The sequence below is a fragment of the Notolepis coatsorum genome (genome assembly GCF_963971535.1).
Source record: "Notolepis coatsorum genome assembly, chromosome: 10".
Taxonomy (NCBI): Eukaryota; Metazoa; Chordata; class Actinopteri; order Aulopiformes; family Paralepididae; genus Notolepis; species Notolepis coatsorum.
The window spans coordinates 47,482,280-47,509,457 of record NC_140174.1 but is presented as its reverse complement, the minus strand read 5'-3'; the positions used below and the strand labels follow the sequence as shown (position 1 = coordinate 47,509,457).

The following is a 27,178-nucleotide window of genomic DNA, read 5'->3' as shown; positions in this document are numbered from 1 at the left end:
AGGACGGGGAGGGATCGACGCTCAGGACGATCTCGGACTGTTGTACCTAAACCTAATCCTTTGCATTGGACACTTTTTCCAATGATCCGCATTCCGCACCCACCCAGTTAGAACAATTTGGTTTGCGGTGAACCTGACTTTGTCGGCATAGTTGAACGTTCACATTTGTCTTGGACTATATATTACTCAACAGGTTGCTCCCAATGAATCGAAAAGCTTAAGTGATTAATGAAATGTTTTATTTGCATCAAGGAGTCCATCACACTGTATTCAGGTCGGATGAACACTTATGCATACATCACTTGCTCAAAGTTTATATTACCTGATAAAATGACATGTACTGTAATATATGGCAAGTAAACGGTTCCCACAAAATGTATTTTGAATATTTAAGTACAGGAAATGTTTCTACCTCACATATGAACGTTTTCATGCCAAATAAACATGTAGTAAACATCATGCACTATTCAATCTGCATCATCCAATGTGCACTGTAAAATTATTGTCACTGTACTGAGCTCGTCTCCTATTCTGTTTAGTGATTTTGTCGACTTGTGATGCATAGGCACTATTCACCCTGATTTTAAACGTCTCAGACATTCGGCAAAGACACAAGACAGGGACAAATCACAGTTAGACAACAAACATAGCCTTTTTACATCCACATTTTGAGGTAGAAGGTGCCCTTATCCTCACATCCAGGATCAAACTGCTATAAACCTAGAATCGTAAGAGAACAGACATTTGAAAATGGCTTCTCCCTGTCTCACTGGAAGACAAACCCAGCGCTGTAACCCATCCTCCTCTTACGATTCCAACTATAAACCCTGGTCCTTCCCACTGACGAGGGGAACAAAATATCAAGACACTGCATCAGTGACAAAGGGTAGCCTCTACCAGCAATCCAGCAGTCACAAAAACGAAAAGACAAAACATGGATAACATCCCAATTACAGTCAAACTGCATTGCTATCTACTTTTTGACACAAAGCACAGTCAGTGACAATGGCATAATGGTCATGGCATCACACAAAATGAAAGAGATATGCAATAAAAATTTCAATAAATCAAATATATATAAATAAAGTAAAAAGTGCAATTCAAACTCCCAAGCCCTCGAGAGGACAGTGCTGCAGTCTTTTGATGAGTCAGGTTCATTCATAGAGATTATTACAGGTATGTCTGTACATGTTCATTAATTCCCTTGACATTAACAATCATAATCCCAGGGTCTGTGTTTGCTGTGAAGGCAAGGAACTTAAGGATGAAGCCTGTGGCCAAAAACAGCAGGAGCAGAGGGCCTGGGTCAAGAGATTTGGAATATGCTGGATCGAGGACCTGACTGTGAGACAGCCCTGAACCGGACAAAAAGGGGTTGAGCTGCTAAGATTTCGGGAGAAGGGGACTTAAGATAAGGACTCGGGAGTATGGGCTGGAGATAAGACTGCTTCCTTATACACACTACATAATATTATATCTCAGATGACGTTAAGGTGGCTGTTGCTTAGCGACGAGGGGCAGAGGGAGTAGGGCTTGTCACTGGACAGGCTGCGCAGCGCTCCGAGTACAGCATCGGGCATGTGATCAGCGATCATCCTGGGACTGATCAAGATACCCCGGAACGCCATTTCACTGGACCATTCGGCACGGTACCGCACCTGGGAAAAACAGGATCTGAAAGGAGAGAGAGAGAAAGAGAAAGAGAGAGAACAGATGGAAACCGTTAAAGGAGCATCCCACCCGTGACGCCACATGGACTTGTAAAGAAGAAATGTATATTACACAAGTAATACATCTTTATAGGGCTTTGGACCTTGGTCCTGATTCAAATTTTATGGCTTTTCCATTACTGTCGGAAAACTTCAGTGAGCTAAAATGTTTCAGTTCAGCAATGTGGCCATAATGGCTCATAACAACAATCTAATACAATGAATGTGTGTCATACAAGCTGTAAAATACATTCCGGCATATTCCTGTGAAATGGCCCATTTGTAAAATTCCCTGAAATTCCATTACTCCCTCTGAAACCTTTAAGAAACATATCTATCTAGGGCGGCTGGGTAGCGCAGTGGACTAAGCGCCTGCCTACCACCGCAGAGACACTGGTATCGAATCCAGCTGTCAGCGGTACCTCCGGCTTGGTCGGTCGTCCATACTAACACGATTGGCAGTGTTAGTGGGTGGGAAGCCGGTGGGGTGTGTATCCTGGTCGTTGTAAACAGCGACTCCTACAGGTCGGTCAGGGCGCCTGCTCAGCAAGGAAGGGAACTGGGGGAAGTAGTGTGAGCCTCCCACACGTTACGCTCCCCCAGTGAGAGTCCTCGCTGTCAGGTGAAAAGAAGCAGCTGGCTGACTCCACATGTATCGGAGGGGACATGTGATAGTATCCATCAACCCTCCCTAGACCGGCAAGTGGGGGGCAAATGTGCGCAACGACCAGGAAGTGAGGGAAGGGAATTGGCATAATGACTAAATTGTGATGGGAGAAAAATACAGAAAAAGAGGGGATAAAAAGTAGAAAAAAAATAATAATAAACATATCTATCTGGAACACTGCTCTCAAAATTCCAGGCTGTATTCATCCGACATCTTTCAAGGGAGTATGAGTGGTGATGAGCGGCAACACAAACCTCCGAGACGGTCCATCCTCCATGATGTGCAGAACACGACCAGGCGGGAAGAGGGGCAGATGGGCAGCCGTGTGGGCAGGCGAATCGTCCGACGCCAGGCTCTGATAGGACGATGAGGGGCGGATCATCAGCGACTCCTCCCCCAGTAATGGCTGGCTAAGTGACTCTTCCCTTCTGTTGTCCATCTCGGTAGGGAAGTTGTCGGGGTCTCCTCCAAACAGCTCATACCAACATCCCTGCAGCAGTATGCGGTACTGTCACGCAGTCAGAGAGAGAGACAAATGAGAATGACTCGCTTGCAATACGATTTATTTTTCTATGTTGACAAATGCATAGCACGTAATTATGATATTATAACATAGGTCATTGTATGGACACTTTCATCCAAAGTGGTTTACGGCTGCCATCAGGCTCCACAACCGTGGGCAGGGACTGTCAGAGAACTAACGGCCGCAGAACTCGAGAACTACTAGGAATGTCTGATCACTAAGTGTGTCCGACTCTGCACAAACTACAACGTATAATGTATGACATCTATCGTGCCAGTTAGGGTACCTTGTGTATATTGCACCTGTGTTGTATACTGTTTACTAAGTATATATTAAGATTCAAATTGTCCATATTTACCATAACGTATAATATAACTGATTAGGCATACAGACCCTCATCTGCACCTTTGATTACACCATTTACCTTCTCATATTTTTACAGTATATTCAGAGTAAATTATGTTCTTTACACTGTTTTTTCCCCCTCATATCTTTCTATATTCAGATACAATTTTATTGCCTATATTTATGTCTTTCTACTATTACCCTAACCCCCCCCCCCCCCCCATGCTGCTATGATGCCTGAATTTCCCCAAGGGTATCAATAAAGGAATATCTTATCTAATTTTAAGACCAGGCAACATTCCGTGCAACATAACAGGGCAACGTATAGCATGTGCCAACTGTAACTAAAGGGAGATGCGACACAAAACATCACATACAATATAATTTGTAATGTACACATGGTTTTAGCATGGGTGGCCTCAGTATGAATCACATCCTTAACCCTAACAGTGTGCATTGCTGTACGCTACCCATTCAGCTACACAGGCCTACATGAGTTGGGGCGACAGTGGCTCAGGAGGTAGACCGGTCGTCTCACAAGCGGAAGGTTCCCGGTTCGAGTCAGACTCCTCCCGGCAGTGTGTTAAAGTGTCCTTGAGCAAGACACTTAACACCCTAACTGCTCCCGATGAGCAGGTCGGCACCTTGCATGGTTGCCTACGCCGTCGATGTGTGAATGTGTGAGTGAATGTGAGGCATAAATTGCAAAGTGCTTTGGTTAAAAGCACTATATGAATGCAGTCCATTTACCATGAGTTACAGTACGATTATGAGTAGCGGTAAGAGTAGATTCTAAGTCGCTGAAGGTTGACAACAAACATTAACGTGTTTCTCACCTTGGGTTTGTTACAATTGGAGACCATTTTAAGGATCCGTCTCTTTAAATCCTCCATATTGGGAATACTCAATCTGGTCAAAGAGAAAGACAGGGAGGGTCAACAGAGAATATTGAAGACAATAAATCGAGGGAGAGATGAACAGAGAGAAATGGGGTTAAGTGTGAGTTGCTCTCGTTTTACTTTCCCTCTGTGCCTGACTGTAATAACAGGGCAGAGCCAAATATAGACTCTCCATCACTCAGGAGTCTAGAATAGTCCCTGTGCCACAGCATGTTGGGCCTCTGAATCCAGCACTTTCCAGAGGAGTCCCCAACACACACACACACACACACACACACTCACTCTATCGGTATCCACAGAGATCCAAGTGAGAGAATAATTCCAAACTACCTACAGAAACTAAGCAGTGAATATACATGTATTTATACTAAGGTGAGACGACAGAAACTAAGCAGTGAATATACATGTATTTATGAATGGACACGTTTTTCTTTCTTATATTGAGTTTTTCTTTCTTATATTAAAGTATATATTTTTTTTCAGTGTGTTTTTGATTGATTTGTAAACAAAGACCGAAAATAAACTATTCATCATATTTATAGGTGAGACGACAGAAACTAAGCAGTGAATATACATGTATTTATACTAAGGTGAGACGACAGAAACTAAGCAGTGAATATACATGTATTTATAGGTGAGAGTACAGAAACTAAGCAGTGCCAGTGAATATAGATGTCTTTATAGATGAGACGACAGAAACTAAGCAGTGAATATACATGTATTTATAGGTGAGAGTACAGAAACTAAGCAGTGCCAGTGAATATACATGTATTTATAGATGAGACGACAGAAACTAAGCAGTGAATATACATGTATTTATAGGTGAGAGTACAGAAACTAAGCAGTGAATATACATGCATTTATAGGTGAGACTACAGAAACTAAGCAGTGAATATACATGTATTTATAGGTGAGACGACAGAAAGAACAGCATATTGTACACATGGCTGTCTTACCTGGGCACCAGGTCCTTTCCCAGCACAACAGAGATCACAAAGGCCTTGGAGTAATCAGCCAGGGCTTTACTGTGTGGTCAGAGAAATAGACAACATGAAGAGCCAATTAGGGAGGGAGGAATGTCTGCGATTAGTGTGTGCAATAAGTGTGGGGGGAAGTGTGTGTGTGTGTGTGTGTGTGTGTGTGTGTGTGTGTGTGTGTGTGTGTGTGTGTGTGTGTGTGTGTGTGTGTGTGAATATTGTGTATTTTCAAAGTAAGTTGTTCAAAGTTACTGGGTGCTAAGCCGTCCTTTACATTTTAGAAGAACCTGTCTACTTTCTGTCCAGGGAACCAACCTTTGGCGTTGACAGTGCCAGCTGCTTGCACACAGTTGCCAGCAGGCATGCGTTCTTCATGGGACGGGGTAACCCCAGATAAGTACTCGCTATTTGCATATCAATAGCGCCGGTCGTCAGGTGTGTTAAATACGTTCTCAGATACATTCACACCTAACTTGTTGTGAATGACATGTGTTACATTCCATTCGAAGAGGCAATTAGGCACTGTCTTTAGTCTGTGCTCAAGCAAGGGGACATTAAATGCGCATTCGCGGGAGCGCGCATGCACGTGGCGCCATTAGGTGCGTGCAACCCCAGATGATTTCAATAACGCACCACTGGTTGCCAGACTGTTAGATCCCAATTCATTTATTCCTACCTCATGAGTCCCCCTGGTGGAGAGAACGAGTAACACTGCAGGGTGGGGTAGGAACTACGCAACAGGACAGCCAGCAGAGAAGCCGTTCCCGCGCCCAGACTGTGACCTGTGACGACTAGTTTATACTCCTGGAGCCGCAAGCACAAGACAAACACAAGCACACAATACACAGTGCAGTTATTTATGGTGTTGTTCGTGGAAAAAAACACCCTGGTTTCACCCACAGGACCAAAACAGGGCTTGGGTCAGGGCTTTTAGTCATCTTATTTAAAGGCACGTTTTATAATTGGAGTTGGTATCTCTTGGAACTACGACACTACTTGTTGAGCGACGAGTTGGGACATAAATAAGCCTGACAGGGTTGAAAGGTTTGAGTGAGAGAAGCACGTATCTCGTGGCCATAACCAGTTCTAACCAAAGCTGTACTGGATGTCCTGCTCCCGCTACCCACACCTCTCACTCTCTCCCTCTACCCACTGCCTCTATACTCCCATCACATGCTGTTGCCTTCAAAGAAAATATGTCACCTGAGCTTGAGTTTGAAAGAACTGGTAACCTTTCATTCCGTAGAAGAAGCTGAGGATGAGCCTTGGGAAAGCCCAACCTGACCCAACATTTGCCTACTGAAGAAGGTACTGAGAAGTGACTGAAGTGTACTTTGAACACGTACCGGTGCGATGGAGAAGGCCTGGTTCAGGATACCGTCGTTGATCAGTCTCTTATAGATGTAGCCCGCCGCCTGAGACATGCCCTGGGTAGTCACGGAAAGAGAACCATTGGCTGACCAATCAGGATAAAGGTGACGTTCCAAGATGGCGCTGGTCAGTAGCAGCTTTCGATTTATTCTCATGTACTTATTTGTCAACAATTGCTGCGTAATTTTTATTGAATTCTGTTTTCATGCAGCTATTCTCCCCATATAAAAATAAATATTACTCACTAGGGAATTACAGTAATTTCCCACAAAAGAAGCTTTTTCAAAATGGTGTACAAATAGGAAGAATGTATTGACATGTCATTTCACCTTGTGGGCATAGCAGGTTCCAGGAACTCCCTCCACAGTCAGGTTCTCACATTCAGCAGACAGGTCTGTCAACACGTCCTACAGGACAGATAGAGTATGAGCGACTGTGAGAAGAAACATGCGTGGCATGGAGGTATCACAGAGGTATCACATACAACAAATAAAAGATCAAATCTGTCATCTTAGGATTGTTCACGGCTTCCATACCAAATACCAATACATAATTATTATAATACTTCTCCTCTGGACATGTGACATGTTGATGCCGTTATATGGACGAATTCAGTGCAGACCTAACCCTGATATTTTTCATTTCTGAAACAAGTGTAAAACCATTTTATGCAAGACAGAGTCATAGTACCTAATACGTGTTAAATGAATGAATCTGAATGTTTGCAAGACTATTCATTCTCAAAACCCCTTAAAAAGGCCCCATTTAATTTCTAAAATTCGCAAACTTTCAAAACATTTTCAAGGCCCATGAGAGACTCACCTTGAGAGACAGTGTTCCTCTGACAGCCACTAATACAGCTTCTCTCTTATGATCCAGAGCTACAAAGAATGGGATCTCGTAGATCTACAAAAAAATTAAAACATGTGTCAATATTGATAAACAGTATACAATCCATATAAATCCTTATTTGAATCATATCCAGCTATTACCTTAACTTCAATCAACTAAACCTTTTTTTGCCGGACCCAGAGGGTCCAATCGCTTATGTCCCTAACTAACTGCCTGGTTGACTCCCCATGACTGAGTGTAACTAGGCTTGCCTACCCTTGTTTTAACCATCCTTTGTTTGACCTGCTGGGTCAATTAACAAATGATGATTTTCAATGACATCCTGGTAAAGCCAAACGCCCTTTTGAGTAAGGGTGGGACGATACGAGTAACTCACGATACGATGCTGTGACCAATTTGGCCCTTGATAACAATAATATGACGATGCGGTGGCGGCTAAGTGGCGCAGTGGGCAAGGCGCTCGCCACTAACGCAGGAGATGCTGCTCGGCGTTGCTTCCGGCTTGGCTGGTCGTTCATACTAATACAATTGGCAGTATTAGGGGGTGGGAAAGCCGGTGGGTGGGGATCGGACGTTGTGGACAGCGACTTCTACAGGTCGGTTGGTGCGCCTGTACAGCAGAATCAGGAAGTATCGGGGGCAGCGTGAGCCTCCCACGCAGACCCTCGCCGCTGAGAGATCATGCTGTACAGGTGAAAAGATGCGACGGCTGCCTCCTCGTGTACCGGAGGGGACACGTGATGCAAGGCTTCGTCCACATTGCAGCCGACCAGTGGGAGGCATGGTCTAGCAACGTTCGAGACAGGGGAGGGAAGAATTGGATAATACGAAATTGGGATGGGAGAAAAAATTGAAAAATGGGGAGAAAAAGTAGATAAAAAAAAATTATATGACGATGCATGTGATAATCGATATATTGCAAGACATTTCATCAACGATACATCACTATGTGTAACTGAGGGGTACAATTCCCTGACTGTATTAATCAAGTATGGTATCATTAAACCACTACCGTCTTATGTACATTATACTGGCCATACCGTACACTAGTATATGATGAGAACACTTCCCCACAATGAATCGGTTCTACACAAAGTTGTCTTTAAGTATTTATTAGCAGCAAGAATACATAATATACGTTAATTGAATGCACTTGTAAGGCAAAGGAATGTGCGTAGGCAAATCAATAATGAATGTCCATTCTCATATTACGCATGAGATAATAATACAACTTGAATATTAGGAATTATATCTAGGGGATACTGGTAGGGGGTTCCACCGGTTGTAAGCCAGCAGGGGGAGGCAATGCTCTAATGCAAAGTCTGGGTCAGCGGGGACTCAATAGGCTCCCGGAGGCGGTATATATTACTCCCTGCTCAGCAGACGAAAGGCAGCGACTGTAATCCCAGTATGCGTGCAGCACAGGTGGAAGCCGGTCAGCCTCTCCAATAGAGACGGGCTCGAGTGATGTCCTCACGGGCAGGTCCCACAGCAGTGGGTGTAGACGATTCTTATCCGCTCCAACAGCTTGGTCCAAAGCAATAATAATAATACTCCAGCCGGAAAGGGGCTCCGCATTCACCGGTGCAGATCCTCCGGTGCGCGGTACTCCACACCAACCTAGTTGAACTTGACGTTACTCAACTAGGCTCTAATACTTTACTATCCTATTCGCACGCGGCTATAAGACTCTATTTTGGGGCAATACGGGCCCACTTCACCGCACGTTGCATAGTGGGTGAGGCTTCACTTGGGTAACTCGAACTCGAACTGAACGGACTGCGGACTGAACTACTTCTGTATTCACCTGCGCCATATTTATATGTTGGGGGAACAAACTAGTACCAGCCTTATTCCTGTCTCGTAGTCCTGGGCAGAACCGGGCATGTTGAGACAAGCCTTGACGGTAGCTTTGAACTCGACTCTGGGGGTAAGACACTGGCGCTGGTGGCACGCCATCCAATAAGAGAACGAAATATTATGGTCTGTAGTAGGTTAAAGGGATATTCCGTGTATATGTACAAAGAATACACAAGGGATATCAAACGATATACAAATATTATGCAATATATATCAATCAATAAATACATATATTCGGTTTAATCTGACCCTTTGTAACAGCCGCCTCCTAATTAGTCCCACCTAATTAGCTAAGCAGAGACAGATTAACCGCACTGTCCACTACTCAATGTCTGTGGTGAGGGTAGGCAGTTCACAAAGTCAGGGGTCATGGTCGTCATTAAGCGAGTCGGGGAGCCTTGGCGACTCTATCAGCCTCGCCACGGGTCGGTTGTAGGTCCGCCCTTGGACGAGCAATTCTGCCGCTCTGACCTTTCCGTCGGCACCAGTGGTCACTTTGCTTACGCGGCCGGCCGGCAACGCAGCTCGGGGTAGTGACTGGTCTATGGTCATGACGACTGGACGGGATGAAGGGGGGCTTAGGAGGAAGCGGGCCTGAGACTGCTTTGATCTGTGCTTGGCTGTGCCTCCTCCTCCTCCGTCTGTTTCTCTTGTTTGCTCTGTACCCAGTCTGAGGAGGGGCCGGTCCCGGCCGCCCCGTCAAGGAGTCGCTTGGGGTGCTGGGTTCGAGGTCAGCTACGTCTGAAGCGCAGCTGAGGGGGGTGGAGTTCCGAACTCCCTCTGGTGCCCACGGTTCTCTCACGGGCCTCTCGCTTAATGTCAATAGCCTCTGCTGTACGAGGGAGTGGCCGGTGTCGCTCGCCTTTGTGTGTAGGCAGCGTGTAGACGTGGGTTGACTGTCAAGTCCGTAGAGGGGGCCCTGGAGCGTCCATCCCAGTCGGGTCTGAACCGCGACTGGGCATCCTTTGGGTCCGATGTGGGCCGCCTCAATTGGGAGAATGAGGTCCGCGTGGTCGGAGCCGATGAGCAGGGTCGGTGTGGCGCCATCGATAAGCGGTATAGGTAGTTGACGTAGGTGCACATACTTGGCCATCAGCTGTGGGATGGGGTAGGTGTACTGAGACAAGCCTATGTCGTGGCTGGTGAAGATGTTGGTTATACTATACTGCTTCTCGGGCTGGTCCACCGCTGCTATCTTGAAGGAGACCTTTTCACCTTTTATGGTCTTCTGGTCCCTTCTGATGGTGCGTATGGTCATGGTATCTTTGACACCCCGCAGGCCCAACTGGGCTGCTGCGGAAGCGAGGAGGAGAGTCTTTTCAGACCCATCGTCCAGGACGGCGTAAGTGTCCAGGACCTTGTCCTCGTAGCTCAGGAGCACTCTGACCACTTTGAGGAGCACTCGGGGGGTCCCGCTATGTTGGTCAATGTGGAGCACTCCTGTTGGTCGGTTGCCTTGGGTCTTCTGGTGGGCTGGTGCTTGGTGGGTACCGAAGGTCGGGTACCCAGGTGCTGTTCCTCGGGGCTGGCGGTGCGTCAAACTCACCCGTGAGTTGAGTCGGGGGTTTGTAGCGCAGGGCCTCGGGGCTGACTTCTGGGCTGTACTGGACCTCCTTGTCCAGAGTACGTTGCTGCTGGTCGGCTTGACATTCCTCCTCCTCCTCCTCCTCCTCTTCCTCTGCTAGGTCCTGGAGTCTTCGGTTCAGTCTCTCGGCGTGGTCCGGTTCTTCCCGGTTGCTGGGTCTCGTATGGACCGGCCGGGGAGGGGGTTCGGAGACGTGGACAGGATCCTCCTGTTTGCGGGGTCCCGGGTCGCTTGGTCGGGTAGGGGAATGCGTCCTAGACCCTTGTCGTGACGATCTCCGGGAGCTCCGTGCGGAGAGAGGGGGTGTCGCCATGGCAACCAGTTTGTCCATCAGCTCCGCCTGCAGCCGGTCGCGCTCTGCCTCGCGCTGGGCATGGGCTGCGTCGCGCGCTGCTTCGCGCTGGGCATTGGCGGCGTCGCGCTGCGCATTGGCGCTGGCCTGGGCAGCGTCGCGCTGTGCGTTGGCGGCGTCGCGCTGGGCATTGGCGCTGGCATGGGCGGCGTGGAGCTGTGCATTTGCGACGTCGCGCTGTGCATTGGCGGCGGCGTGCTGTGCACCGGCGCGGCTTCTTTCAATGTTCTCTTCCGTCTGAAGGCGGCTGGTCTCCAGTCTTATGCGGTCGTCTTCACTCCTTTGTTGCGCCTGGAAGCGCTCTCGCTCGGTTGCAGAATGTTCGCGTTCACGGAGGGCTTGCGCTTGGAGTTGCGCGTGAAGGCGCTCTCGTTCGTCTGCAGCTTGTTCGCGCTCGCTCGTCTGTTGCGCTTGGAGTCGATCGCGTTCACCCTGAAGTCGATCGCGTTCGGTAGAGGCTGCCAGGGTGGCGATGAGTGCCTGTGCCAGCATCTTGTCCGCCTCGCTGGGGGAAGACGCCGGTCGAGGCGATCGGCTCCCGGCAGTACTCGTTGGAGATCCGTTCTCCTGTCGCGTACCGAGGAGATCCATCTCCTGGGTGCGCGTCTCTTCTTGTGGTGGGTCGGGTTCCGTCCCGGGAGGGCTTTCTTTATCCTGGAGCTCTCCGGGGACTGTCCCGTTGGCGTTGTCTGGGGGTAAAGTCATGTCATGTCCCTCCTGGTCCCCCCCGTGAGCTTGGTCAGTTACGTTAGAACCCACTAGGGTCTCTACTGGCGGGGTAGCCTGGTCGGTAGGGTTGGACATAATTTTACTATCCGCTTTAGTTACTTTATCCGTATTTAACTTCCTTTTAAAGCTAGGTATTGGACTGACAACGTAGTCCTCTAGGTGAAGAGGTGGCTGCCGTCGGCGCTCTGGGCGATCTAGCTTAGGAGAACCGTTTGTGGAGTGTTCATCATCGGCCATGTCAATATTAATATTATATTAATATTACGCTAATTCTCTCCGGCTCGAAGGACCAATTGTAACTGAGGGGTACAATTCCCTGACTGTATTAATCAAGTATGGTATCATTAAACCACTACCGTCTTATGTACATTATACTGGCCATACCGTACACTAGTATATGATGAGAACACTTCCCCACAATGAATCGGTTCTACACAAAGTTGTCTTTAAGTATTTATTAGCAGCAAGAATACATAATATACGTTAATTGAATGCACTTGTAAGGCAAAGGAATGTGCGTAGGCAAATCAATAATGAATGTCCATTCTCATATTACGCATGAGATAATAATACAACTTGAATATTAGGAATTATATCTAGGGGATACTGGTAGGGGGTTCCACCGGTTGTAAGCCAGCAGGGGGAGGCAATGCTCTAATGCAAAGTCTGGGTCAGCGGGGACTCAATAGGCTCCCGGAGGCGGTATATTACTCCCTGCTCAGCAGACGAAAGGCAGCGACTGTAATCCCAGTATGCGTGCAGCACAGGTGGAAGCCGGTCAGCCTCTCCAATAGAGACGGGCTCGAGTGATGTCCTCACGGGCAGGTCCCACAGCAGTGGGTGTAGACGATTCTTATCCGCTCCAACAGCTTGGTCCAAAGCAATAATAATAATACTCCAGCCGGAAAGGGGCTCCGCATTCACCGGTGCAGATCCTCCGGTGCGCGGTACTCCACACCAACCTAGTTGAACTTGACGTTACTCAACTAGGCTCTAATACTTTACTATCCTATTCGCACGCGGCTATAAGTGCTCTATTTAGACACACAATTGCTCACTTCACTTGGTCTTTGACTCGTGATGAAGGCTTACTAGTAGGGAGCGAACGATACGTTGAACAAACGTATTAGGATAAAACAAGACTCTATTTTGGGGCAATACGGGCCCACTTCACCGCACGTTGCATAGTGGGTGAGGCTTCACTTGGGTAACTCGAACTCGAACTGAACGGACTGCGGACTGAACTACTTCTGTATTCACCTGCGCCATATTTATATGTTGGGGGAACAAACTAGTACCAGCCTTATTCCTGTCTCGTAGTCCTGGGCAGAACCGGGCATGTTGAGACAAGCCTTGACGGTAGCTTTGAACTCGACTCTGGGGGTAAGACACTGGCGCTGGTGGCACGCCATCCAATAAGAGAACGAAATATTATGGTCTGTAGTAGGTTAAAGGGATATTCCGTGTATATGTACAAAGAATACACAAGGGATATCAAACGATATACAAATATTATGCAATATATATCAATCAATAAATACATATATTCGGTTTAATCTGACCCTTTGTAACACTATGTGTGTAACTGAAAAAGAAAGAAATTTAATTATGTATTGAATGTCATGAAAGGTTATACGATTTTTTGGTGTGCATCACAAACTGGCTAATTGTACATGAAACAATGTGTAACTGTGGCCATTATATGGTTTCATCATTTATGTTATTTCAGTTTGTAAGTGTAATATTTGAGAATGTATTTATGTTTCATTTCTTATTTTCTTTATTATTTAATTTGCTACAATTTATAATATATTAATTTTGACGTCTGGTCATATGTGGTGTCCCGTTAGGCTGCTGTTGTGTTGTTATATTTGGGTCTGATTAAGACACCTGCGAGCAAGCGGCAGGGATGTTGGGAGACTGGGACTCATTAAGACACCTGCAGCGGCAGGAATGGTGAGACGAGTTGTACAGGCTCTCTAGATTCGAAGAGTGTACGACTATGTGTAGTGTACCACTAAGACTGTTACCAAGAACAGAAGAACAAGACCCCTTTTTTATGTAGCATGCAGCCAACGAGGTAATTAATGTTTGTTTGTATTTTGCTTTTCTGATGTATTGTTTTCATATCGTGTATATTATTGTTTGTGTTGACCTGACGCAACGTATATGTTTCTGTTTAAGTTTTCACGGTGGATTGGAGGACCAAGCCTTTAATAAACCCGTTGAAAAGAAACCACTTGTGTCTGCAGTGCTTGAAGGAGTTATACAATGTACAACAAATTGCATAGTGCCTCTTTAACACACACTGATCACAACTTGATTATCATAAACTTTTAATTATGTCCCCAACAGGGTAATGTTACCAACTGCAATAAAAAGATATATACATAATCCGTTTTATCTAATAAGATAACGTTTTCATCCTCATTCCAATTATTTTTATTGCAGTAAAATGTCAAGCAAAAAAATACAATTAAAAATCCCCCCAAATATCAATAACGTGTTGCAAAAGGAAGTATGACGATATATGGCAGTATTGATCTTTTGTCCCACCCTTACTTTTGAGTGGGGCAGGAGAGCTGCTGAAACTGACGTATATTATTCAGGGATACCAGAATGGATATTACCTGGTTGTGTACGCTGACGTAGATGAAGTCTCTGTACTGCAGACCAGTAGTCTGCAGGATGGAAGAAAAATGGCAGCCCAGGTGGTCTCCTCCTACAATGTCGTACTCTGCCGCTTGGCTCCTACAGCTGCAATATGCAAACACACTTTAGTCGGCTTCTTTCCCAATCCCATAGGTCAAAGTCACTGTCCCTAATACAAAGACCAGATGTACTCATTAGGGATGTACTCAAACCACATTTCCACTGCCAGTAATCGATATGTTCACTAACGTGCGGTTAGTTCTCATTTAGAAATACTTCAACGGGACATTTCCCCCCTTTCTGAAGTCCCCACATCATTACATTTAGATTGTCATTTAGCTGACGCTTTTATCCAACGTGACTTACAAGTTTTGTACAACAAGACAGCAGGAAGGGTACAACTCTATCAGCTGAGTAACAATGTCCATCATGCATTTAATTAAAAGTTGATTGACCCAGTGTTTCCCACAGTATTTTCAGAGACTATGAGGGGTGAACCTTTGACCTTCTAGGGGGGTCCGGGGGCATGCCCTCCCGGAACTTTTATTTTGTACATTTTAAAGTTAAATGCATCAATCTGGTGCACTTTGAGAGCAAAATAAAGAGGCTAGATCTATGATGAACTTTGTGCTCAAAACACAAAATCGACTAGAGCTTCCCAATCCTCTCCTCGAAGCACCCCAGCCGTTCAATGTATTTGTTAAATTCCACCACCAGCACACCTGATTCAACTTAAAGGAAGACTCCAACATTTTGGGATATTAGCTTATTTGCCATCTACCCTGGAGTTAGACAAGAAGATACATACCTTTTTTCTTCTCTGTGCATGCAGTAGGAGTAGGAACTAAGACACGCACCATTAGCCTAGCTTAGCGTCAGTCACTGGAAGTAGGTTCCTCCATTAGCCTAGTTCCCAACGTCTTCCTACTCCTACTGCATGCAGAGAAGAAAAAGGTATCCATCTTCTTGTCTAACTCCAGGGTTCCCAAAATGTTGGAGTGTTAAGATACATACCCTTTTCTTCTCTGTGCATGCAGTAAGTGTAGGAAGACGTGCAACGTTAGCCTAGCTTAGCGTCAGTCACTGGAAGTAGGTTCCTAGTTCCCAACGTCTTCCTACTCTTACTGCATGCAGAGAAGAAAAAGGTATGCATCTTCTTGTCTAACTCCAGGGTAGATGGGAAATAAGCAAATTTCCCAAAATGTTGGAGTTTTCCTTTAACACTTTGAGTGCCACTCACGGCTTTTCTCGGGTTTACGCCCCGACCGTTGAATGCCACGGTCACGAGTATTCTCGGGTTTTTTTTTTTTTTTTTGCGATCTGAAATCATATTGCATCACGCCAGCCTACCGTTGGAGATCCAGGGACCGCCAGCGCTCAGATGTGAAAAAAGCGCCCACTATAGTCTCCCAGATGGTAAATCACCCTTTTGGAATGGACTCAATGAAAGTGAATGGGAGAACGGATTTCTGACTCCACATTTTACTTCTCACTGATGCAGCCGGGGTCTACCAGAGTTCATTCTGGAGCCTCTGAGCCGCGCGGATCATGTGTTATACTGTACACATAGGGTGACCACCTGTCCCGCGACTCGCGGGACAGTCCTGATATTGGGCCGTTTGTCCCACGTCCCACAACAACAAAGCAATGTCCTGCAATTCAAAGATAAAAAAAAAAAATATATATATATATATATATATTTTATATTTTTTATTTTTTATCTTTCAAAGATTATTATTTAAAAAATGTTTTAAATGTTGTTAATTTAATGCCTCGTTCCAATACCCTCTTATATTTAAAATAAAAGAATCGGGCGACGTCACAAACCAATGCATTGCGCAGCCGAGCAATAGTATCCATCTGCAGGACCACAGCACCGACACATTTAGGACCGCGACACTTTGCGGACCCACACTCTCCAGACCCTCGCTCCCATTGGCTGATTTGGGTCACGTGACCGTCCCACCCAATGGCTGAGTGGAGAGTGTGGGTCCGCAAAGTTACACGGTCCTGAGAGTATCGGTGCTGTGGTCCTGCAGCAGGATGCATCTCCAGCCGAGGCTGCTGAGCGGCTCACTCGAGTCGCGCTGCCTGTCACCTGTCCGAGCCGGTGTTCTGCGAAATTCTACTACTCTGCTGAGAACTGCTGCCGTAGCGCGAATCGCCTATATGTTTGGACAGCTGGGTGACGTCACCCTATAGTTCACTCCGAATTCCAACAGGTGTACCGACATTTTATCATCTACAAATACATTCGGCTGCAAAGCCAATTACATGCAAATATTTACATGCATATACAGTTCAAAAGGTGCAATGAAAAACATATGTTTAAGATATTGTTTAAGATATATCAACAACAAGACTCAACAAGACGTTCGTCAGCAAGGTGGCAGGATATTGTAGTGTGAACGATTGTGGGTCATGCGAATGCGTGCGCCATGCTTGCCAGCAGGTATAGTAGAATTTCGCAGGACACCGTTTAAGATGATCCCCAAAAGGTAGAATGTAGGGGTGGGACAATACATCGATCCAGATCGATATATCGATCTATTATCAATAATCAAATAGGATCGATGCCAGGATCGATGCCACGTAAAAAGATCGATTCATATTGCGATACTCTTATTTTGAAAATCCGGCGACGGCGACGTCATCGCCCCGCGCCCAGTGTTGTGAAACTCAAACTCTGTTTAACATCAACAGCTGCCAGTAGCGTCTAGAGCGTCACTACTAGAGCAAGACTAGTGTGCCTATTCTGTGACCCAAAACATGTCCCTGCTGTTTTATTCCACAACGGGTCCAATGCATCTAACCTGCTTTGCAATCCTCGTCACTCCATTATGCCCACGTCGCGTTAAAGATCGAAGATAACGTTACTTTAGCGTGAGCTAACAAGCTAACCCAGAGCCATAGGCAGAGAGAAGTGGGGACTGGGAGGGTGCATTCTCGGGGATAGCCCCACTAACAGGATCTGGCCGGTACTGCACCTTGGGACTCCCAATATGCTTTTCCAGCCAAAATACAGCTCTGTGACAGTGAATAGGATATTAATATCGAGAGAAAAAAGAAATGAACCAAAAACAGTGAACAGGAGGTCTATTTGTATTAAAAACAATAGATTGTTTTTCATTTAAATGTCTGGAAGAGCTCAAAAATAAAAATGTCATGATATTTCCATTGCCTTTTTTGTTTGTTGATTTAAATGTTACTGATTGTATTAAATGGGCACATAATATCGTCTCATATCGATCGCAGGCACATGAATCGAATCGTATCGTGGCAGACTGTGTGATATCGGATAATATCGTATCGTTGTCCAAAGAATCGATATCGTATCGTATCGTGATTAAACTGGTGATTCCCACCCCTAGTAGAATGCAGGATCTACCACTGACAGGAGCTTCACCATCACACATGGAGGAGAGGGGGACGTCACATATAGTTGTTCAGCAAGTCTGGCCCGACTATTATTGAGAACTGAATCAATCAGAGGGTCGGTTTGTTATAATAACAGAATACACAGGGAGTATCGCCGGGACACTGTCCAGAGGGAAGGGGGCAATAGAATCCGGAGGCTAATATCCCCAAAACCGGAGGTGAGTTTAATTAGATTAATAACTAAATGAGCTATATATAGCCTACCGTCTGCGTCGAATATGATATATAGGCATTTAAATAATAAATACATTTATTTAATTGTAATTAGCAATAAAAAAAAAAAAAGAAATCTTTAAAAAAAAAAAAAATTATATTTAATTTAAAAAAAAATTATTTAATTTTTTTTTACTTCTTTTTGTTCATTCACGTATATGTTTAAGGAAACCAACAAACAGTTATAATCTTACACATACATGTGAACAAATATGTAAACAAATAAATAAAAAATTCATACAAATTATTAATAATTTCTATTTTTCTCATAGCTACGAGTAACGATTATTCACGCCCATCCCTAGTATGCACACGCACAGTATAATATGCATGTAATAAATAGTTTGTTAATAAACTCCGTTACTTGAACAATTTTCACTGTGCTCCTAAATTTCTTTGTGTGCTCCTAAATCTTTATTTAGATTTTTTATAATTTTTTTTGTATCTACTTTTTCTCCCCATTTTCTATTTTTCTCCCATCCCAATTTTGTATTATCCAATTCTACCCTCCCCTGTCTCGAACGTTGTTAGACCATGCCTCCCACTGGTCTGTCTTTTTTTTTTATTTTATTTTTTGGAGCACATGTTCTCCTTGGGGAAAAGGTTAGCGTAGAGCCCTATATATGGAGACATTAACATTACGTTATCAAACATAGGGACGAAGACTGAAAAACAAAGTGTCGACAAAAAGTGTTTTATAATCTTTATGTTAATTTCCATCATAAAGATGCGGTGCCCCCGAAACACAAAAAAAAGCCCTTGGAATTTTTTTTTTTATTTCTAACCCTGCTATCGATCATCTAGCGTTTATTTGAAAACGATTCATAAATAGGACGACAAATGACAACGTTCTGGAATATTCCAGTAAAAGGAGATTGTCATAGGCATGGGTTGTTTTTCCCCGGAAAACGGGTGATTTTCAATATGCTCTCAAACGGAAATGAAGCGATAAAAATACAATCTGCCTTGCCAATGTTGACTGGAAAATGAGTATTTGATAAGCGACGGGCAGATTAGACACATAGCCATAATTTAAGACATAGATTAGGCGATATTAACGTTAACATTGGCCGTGGATGGTGGCATTCAACTGTGTAAAAAGGAAAACACGGCCGGCACTGAAAGTGTTAACTAGTCCTTTATTAGTTGAATCAAATCAAGGTGTGCTGGTGGTGGAATTTAACAAATACATGGAACGGCTGGGGTGTCTCGAGGAGAGGTTTGGGAACCACTGGACTAGAGCATACATTTGAGCCATCAAAGAAATTAAACAAGTGGTTACCTGTGTTGAACTGGTTTATTTTTTAGAAAATAAAAAAATATAGTGGATTACTATTACGACTACTACCACTGCCAATACTACTGATGCATCCCTATTGGCAAACTTTTTTTTTTCTTTTTTTTTTTTTTATTAACATTTTTCTTTGGTTCATTATACAACTGTGGCGGGACTAATTAGACTGTGGCGGGCCGCCACAATCTAGGTAATTCATGGGAAACCCTGTGACCTATAAAGTAGTGGATGACTCGTAAGATTTGGTGTTGCCCCCTTTTCGCAGCGATTTCCTTCCTGTATATTCTGGGTGGCCAACTGGCCATATTCAACTAACTTCCCCTCAACACTTTTATGAAAACTACCACTAGGGTTGGGTACCGTTCACATTTGAACTGATACCAGTACCAGTTCCCGGAATTCGGTATCGGTACCCAATGGTACCTTTTTCGGTACTTAACTCTCTGTAATAACAAAAACAACACAAACTAAATCGCATGATCATGTATTATGTTTTTAAATGTTTAAATATAAACATTATCTGGCCATCCTCAGTAAATATTATCAAACTCCTCTGACCTCGTCTGGTCTTTCCAAAGAGATGGGACAGTAATATATATATATTTGTGGAAAAGGCTCCCTCTTGTACTGTACATGTAAAGGTACAGAAATGTGGTACCAATTGTTCTAGCGTGGTAGTACCGATGTAATTTTGTTGGTACCCTTAAAAGTATTGAGTTCGGTACCCGACCCTAACTACCACCACAGTTTAGACTTAGCTAGTCCTCTAGAAGGCCGGAGCGCTGTCCCTGCCTTCCTCCGTGGTTGTATTGAAGCAAAACAAGCCAACGTTGCATGCTTGCCAACAATCAAGTTTGTCAAAGGGGAAGCAGCAGTTGTGATTGGAGGATCAAGAAAATAGGGCTGAGCTTGAGATGGGGGAAATTAGATACTGATCCCCCATTTTAGCTCATTATTAGCCCGATATCGGATACCAATATTAGGCGCTGGTGCATCCCCTACTTTGTAGCGTTCTTACCAGTCTCCACTGAGTTTGCAGGGCCCAGTGAGTGGGTTGGAGAATATGTAAAGGGGCCAGCCATAAGCTGCTGCAGCAAACTGCATACAATGGGCTGCTTTCTCCAACTCTGTCTCCAAATCCTCACCCTTCAAATATTAAAAAGCATGTATTAGTAACTAATAACCAAATAAAAGATTTTTTTTACCAGTGTCTCCCACAGGCTTTTTTGCTCTCAGGTTTTTCATGGTGGAGGCAAACCAGAACAGGAAATGGAAGAGTAGGTAATAAATATATAATAAATGTTGGAGCCAGATTCAGTCCTTAATATTTATTTATTTATTTAGTTAAAAATATGAAGCAATATTGTTTGGAAAACGATTTGAAATGAACTTGATTGATAACATCTTTTATTTGTTATGACTTGGATGTGTGTTGCTTCAACAACGTGGAGGCGTGTCTGGTCCAGCCCATTTTGAACCGGTGATTACAGCACCCTAGTGTGTGAACTCACTTTATCAATGGACTGGTGCGCTAGTAAAAAACATGACACTGGAATGTAAGGCATGCAGCCCAGACGGTTTTTGACCGTCGCAAGCGCTATGGATTTGGAACTTTAGAAATTGGAAACAGGACACCATGCAACGGGAATAAGCCAGCACACCTCCACGTCATCCGGTAGGAACCCATTCACGCTAAACAAAGCTTCAAGTAAATGACAATAAATACTCTTTTCTATAAACCAAACAATTCATCTCAGCTGTTTTCTTACGGAAAAGCGCATGCGCGCGTCAACCAAGGCTGTGGATCTCACAATAAAGACGCAATGTTAATATGTTACTTTAGAAGTAAGGAGGATGTATTCGTGGTGAGCTTTTCTGTTAGGGGACATTCACATCAGATCAGGGAAAGTGGTAAAAACAAGCTTTCCCCTTCTTTTGAATGGGGGTAGTTGCGTTGGACAATTATTATTGCATGGGTTGGTCAAAAAGAAAATGTAGCAGCGCTCCGCAAGAAAGTAGAACTCGGATTAACCGGAGGCCACACCTCCCCACGCTGTGGTGGCCAATCACGTACACTCTCAGTAACGCACTCAGAGAGAGTGAGAGAGAGAGAGAGTTTTTTTTTTTTTTTTTTTTTTTTTTTAAAGAGGACTAGGATGCAGCTACAGAAACCGTCTGGACAACTCCAGAGAGAAGACTTTGACTTGTTTTGAAAGTGCAACCTTGCCACTGGTTTGCCATTTCAGACCAGTGCAGAGGATGCTGCATTCCCTCATTAGAAAGTGAATTACCCTTATTGTGGTGGACTGCCACAAAATAAGTCTGTGTTTGGAAAACACTGGTAGTACAAACTGATTGATGGTCATCTATTATTTTATGGACTCGTTGACTGCACCGATTGACTACATTCTGGGCTCAATTCCAGGTCAGGTCTCAAAGAATTCCTTTGCTACAAAACCAGGAAACTATAAACAATCTGTCTACTTAACAATTTGAGTTGAGTACTTACGATGGGGGAGGAGGGGCTGTGGGCCAGTATGTCATCAGGGTCTCTGCACTGCTCCATCTTATCCTGCTCCTGGTGGAGCAAAGCCAAGCCAGCTGCTATGTCGCTGGGAACCAGGTCTGTGTCCTGCACCACACAACACAGAGAGAGGAGAGGAGAGGAGAGGAGAGGAGAGGAGAGGAGAGGAGAGGAGAGGAGAGGAGAAGAGAGAAATCAAGAGTGTGACAAAGTGAGAAAGAGGAAGGAAGAGACAATGTGACAAGAGACTAACTTGCTCAAACATCCTAATAATCTACACATACAGACATTTACATTTAGTTATTTAGCTGACGCTTTTATCCAAAGCGACTTACAAGTTCTGTACAACAAGTCAGCAGTACAACTCTGGCAGCTAAGGGTAAGTAACATTGTTCATCAAATAGTGTTGAATTTGAGTGCTACAGACTTGAGTGCATATTCGCATAGTATGTATTAATATAGACATGGTCGATTCCTTAGTACAGGGGTCTCAAACTCGCGGCCCGCTGGATGATATTTTGCGGCCCCCTACTTGACATCAAAGTTTAGTGTTAGTGCGGCCCGCGCGCAACTTGTTGCCGAGTCGTTACGCAAGTTGGGCGTTTTATTTATTTTATCACTTGTAGGCTACCATAGCGCAGGCTCATGGCAGCAACGTTGGTAAACGTGATTCCGGGGTGATACCAAGTGGAAGGAAATATATCCTGTCATCAGTGCGTATAGCAGGTATCCTCGAAATTCTCTGCTATCTCCTCTGCAAGCTCCTGTCCGGCTGCACTGCTCCAACTGCCTGTGTCTGTCTACTGCTTTGGTCCAATCATATTCAGCGTCCAGTCAGCATCCCCCCACCCACCCACAGTCTGCAAATCAGAGGCAGAGTAGGGCGGGTCTTCACGGAATGCGTGTTGTCTCTTTCAACGGGTCAGCGCATTTACAGGTAGTCTAATCTGCAGGTACTGTAGCGAGTAGCATAGTTTTGCCAGCAGGCAGCTAGTAGAAGAATATGGCATGTTCAAAGATGGCCAGTAAAATAAAAGTCAACAGTGAAAATCGCTGCAATTCAAAGGTGAATGGACTGAAAAATATGCGTTCATCCTCCCTCCAACCAGCACAATGTGCCAAGAAACGGTAGCTCTTGTGAAGAGTGGCAATTTGAAACGCAATTTGAAACGCCAATATGAAACAAAACAGTTATTTTGATGCAACCTTTCAGCACTAAGAACCACAAAAATAAATGGAATGAAATCATCATATCAAGCTGCAAGCAGAATTATTGTTAAAGTTATGTCACAACGATAAAAAGCAACCAAGTGCTCACTCAGTGGCATGGGTGTTGGCTAAACACAAGAAGCAATTATCTGATGCATAAATAATAAAATAATGTATGACTGAAGTGATGGAGACCATGTTTGAAGGCAAACAAAAGCAAATCCTCCTCAGATAGCACAGCAACCAGAATAACTGAAATACTGGCTGATGATTTCATTAAACAGCTTTGTGATAGAATTTAAAAAAATGCACAGTGCATTTCCATAGCTGTGGATGAGTCCACTGACACCACTGAGAATGCTCAGTTGCTGGTGTTTGTGAGGTTTTATGATGAGGCAAAGGGGTAGTTTGTTGATGTATTAATACATTTTTGGAATACTTGAAACCCTTTTTTTGTGGAATATTTGATGCGGCCCAGCCTCACCCAGACTCTACCTCCAGCGGCCCCCAGGTAAATTGACTTTGAGACCCCTGCCTTAGTAGCAGAGTGCATAATAGTAAAAGACAGTACAAAGGTTAGTATTTCTTTTTTATATTTGATCAGATATTGATTGATTTCTTTAGTCGACAGCTGAACATTTTCGGCTGGGTTTCGGCTGTCCTGACTGTGGTGGGAAGTTTGTTCCAGACAAGGATAGAGAATAATAATCTAAACATACAGACAAGGATAGAGAATAATAATCTAAACATACAGACAAGGAGAGAGGATACTAATCTACACATACGGACGAGGATAGAGAATAATAATCTATAATCTCACCGAGAAGAAGCCGCTGACCAGCTGGGCGATGCTGGAGAAGGCGGCTCTGTGGCTCTCGTCCTGGGGCAGGCAGCAGCACAGCAGCCGGAGCCTGCTCTCCCACACCTTGACAGCCAGGGAGCGGGCGGTGGATAGGAACTGGGAGCCTTCACTGCTCTGCAGGTCTCGCACCCCCAGCGGCTCCACGGCGGCTGGCTGAGGGCGGGTGCTCCCCAACGGGTCGAACACAAACACCACCCCCATGACCGTAGCGATCAGCAGAATCCAACTGGGTCACATTGAAAAAGGATACAACATCAGGCTCCCGAGCTGTACTCATATTATGTCCCCTTTTGGTCATGAAAAAAGTATATTAATATATAGTTTTTTATTCATTTCATAAATTCTATAGCTTTTTTTTATGTGCATTTGCAGCATTTCCATAGTTGCTTATTTTCATGGTTTTCTGCTAAACACTTGATCAACTCTATTCTTAGATAAGTGTAAAATAAATCAAGTTTATTATTATCGTTATGAACATTATTTTTGTTTAACCTTTATTTAACCAGGAAGTCCCATTGAGATACAGGATCTCTTTTGCAAGGGAGACCTGGCCAAGATGACAGCAATAACATTTGCAATATATCAGACAGCAATAAAATGTGCGGTACATCACACAAGAACATAATAAAAGTGCATGTATACAATATACAATACATCACATGTAAACACAAAAACACAAAACAAAATAGTCTACATAATAGTAAAAGTGTATGTGTTTCAGCGATCATATGACCGTTTCTGATCTCATCTTAAAGGAACATGGCAACATTATGGGAAATTTCCTTTCTGTGTGTTCAGGAGAAATCTAGCCTAGCCACTCCATATCCACTTCCATTAATTTGTGCTAAGCTAAGATAACCTGCAGCCGGATAGCTTCCTACTGAACGCACAGAGAGGAAATTGGTATTTATCTTCTCGTCCGACTCTGGAGAAGACGGTAAGCCCATCAGTGTTGGCATGTTCCTTTAATCAACAAGGCTGTGAAAAATGCCATGTTCCTTGTAAGACACAAACCCACCTGGCAACCACTGCTGCGATGACCGCGCCCACCTCAGCAGGATCACACCCCTGGCTGTCCCCAGAGACCCAAATGGACCCCAGACAGGCCCACACCAGCTCAGGGATATACAGCAGGGTTCGCAGATACAACAGAGCAGGGATTGAGCGCCGTGGGCCAGGGTTAGTAATGGTGCCTGGGAAATAATGACAGCCTGGTCTTTAGAAAGTCACAGGTTCAGACAATAAGATCAATAAAACAATGCAGACACCCATATGCTGTACCCTTCCCACTTGATAATCCTAATGACAGACCGACACTCCGGCTCCGCACTGAATGACCACTCACCCTGCCCTCATAGATTTAAATTGGGTTCACTAACTTCCTTCCTATGTATGTACTCAACCAAGCCTATGATAACATGTGTTAGTAATCTGGCACGCTGTTACGGCTAGGCTATGATAATGACACAAACAATAATGACACCATATACGGTACTATGTATTGGCAAACATAAATCAGTGACTAAACCTCCATAACATAATAAATCAGGAAAGTGGTTCATAATACTGCCTGTCTAGACCTGGGCCTAGAATTTTTTTTATTTTGAAATAATGTGATTATTGCAAGGGACACAGACATCTTGACATAAGACACTGTCATTTACTTGTTCCATTAAATGTTGCTACATGTGCTGACCAAATTATTAAGCTTGCAGCAGCCCTCTGCACATGATATAGTCCGGCCCTTTGGCCCTCCTCCACGGCAAAGAGTTTGGGTACTGCTGGTCTAGACACACAGTGCAGGTGAGCTCTTGAGTTCAGAATTGGGACATTTAGGATGTTAATATTGTAGTTTGGATTGTGATTAACTGTCAATTCACCTTGAGCACTGACGTAGATAATAGTACACAGCGAGAGGATGATGAGCGCCAACACGACCAAGAGAACCACCAGGTAGCTGTGGAGAACTCCTCCACCAGGACAATCAAAACGGCCCTTGTGGAGAGTGTAGAGGATCAACGTTCCAATCCACCTGCGGGACATGGGTGGTTAAGAGGAAAGCGGCAGCTAGATCAGTATCCATCATATCCCCAAGGCTGTAATCTGACCAAGTGAATGTTGGGGATTAGCTGTCAGCCTGTCACTGCAATTCAATGTGACCAAATGGTACAGCGATGTATATTTAGTTATTTACATACCAGAGTATCCGGATAAACAGCTCAAAAGCCCCGGGGAATACCAGATCATCACTCGCGATTCCCCATCGCCGACCGAACACCACCATTCCAGGCATTTTGGTAGCCAATGGTCAAACTAGCTGGAAGCCCTCGTTGATCGCAATTTAACTTGAACTAGTAAAAGGTGAGTAGTACAATACCTTTGTGCGGTGACGACATCGAGACAGTTTATATGCATGACTTCACCCTGACACAGCAACTAGAATGTCTGTTTTTACATTTAGAGTTGTGCGTTGTCTAACGTTAGATCATATGTGTTTCCATGTTGCCTAACTTAACCAATTTAAGGTTAGCTGGCTAACCTATTTACCGCATATTATTCTCCTATAATAACCATTAACCAACAGTTACAACAATGTTGTGACTTCACTTGATACTGTCGAGCTAAATCGTTAGCATAGCCTAGGTCGAGCGTAACTTGGTCCCGAAATGTTCAGCTAACAGTTAGTTAGCTAGCTAAAACAATAACGTTACTGGTTAACCTAGTTTGTTAACTAACGTTAAGACGTTAATTATGCAGGGAAAAACATTACCACGTTTCATTTAGGTTGAACGTTAGCTGCCTATGTGCTGTTTTGTTTTGTTCGCAGTCCAGTGGTGTTCGGTTAGTGGTCATCCCCCAGCGGAACAAGAACATCGTACAACAGTTCCGCAAATTGTGAAACACGTCTGTGTAACGTCGCTATCCACTGATATAACTTAACTCATTGGATTGTACCACACAATAATCTTCTGCACACAAAATAATAAACGTATTCCTTCCATTTTAGGTTTGAAATAGATTATAGAACAGTACTACTAGTCTCGCAAATCAGAAGACACCTTGCATGATCTCACAACGAATTTCACAATCTTGCGTTGTGAAATGCAATTGATTTGA

At 44.4% G+C, this 27,178-nt stretch overlaps 1 protein-coding gene across 1 annotated transcript; it reads right to left on the bottom strand.

Moving 5' to 3' along the window:
- Nucleotides 1-277: 277 nt before the first annotated feature.
- On the bottom strand, nt 278-26,897 carry daglb (diacylglycerol lipase, beta). The gene is made up of 15 exons (XM_084322662.1): nt 26,260-26,897; nt 25,942-26,093; nt 25,080-25,254; nt 24,020-24,287; nt 21,976-22,098; nt 20,485-20,612; nt 14,500-14,626; nt 7,314-7,397; nt 6,821-6,898; nt 6,467-6,547; nt 5,797-5,924; nt 5,100-5,168; nt 4,081-4,153; nt 2,631-2,884; nt 278-1,674 (listed from the first exon to the last, which is right to left on the bottom strand). The coding sequence occupies exons 1-15, from the start codon at nt 26,352-26,354 to the stop codon at nt 1,479-1,481; spliced, it is 2,031 nt and encodes a 676-aa protein (XP_084178788.1). The 5' UTR covers nt 26,355-26,897; the 3' UTR covers nt 278-1,478.
- Between the last annotated feature and the right edge of the window lie 281 nt (nt 26,898-27,178).

Excerpts from the sequence above, each read along its gene's own strand:
- daglb (XM_084322662.1), bottom strand. The coding sequence starts at position 26,354 with ATGCCTGGAATGGTGGTGTTCGGTCGGCGATGGGGAATCGCGAGTGAT. Across the intron at positions 7,398-14,499 it reads ACGTCAGCGTACACAACCAG|ATCTACGAGATCCCATTCTT; the intron begins GTAATATCCATT and ends ATTTTTTTGTAG. Across the intron at positions 1,675-2,630 it reads GAGGATGGACCGTCTCGGAG|ATCCTGTTTTTCCCAGGTGC; the intron begins GTTTGTGTTGCC and ends CTCTCCTTTCAG.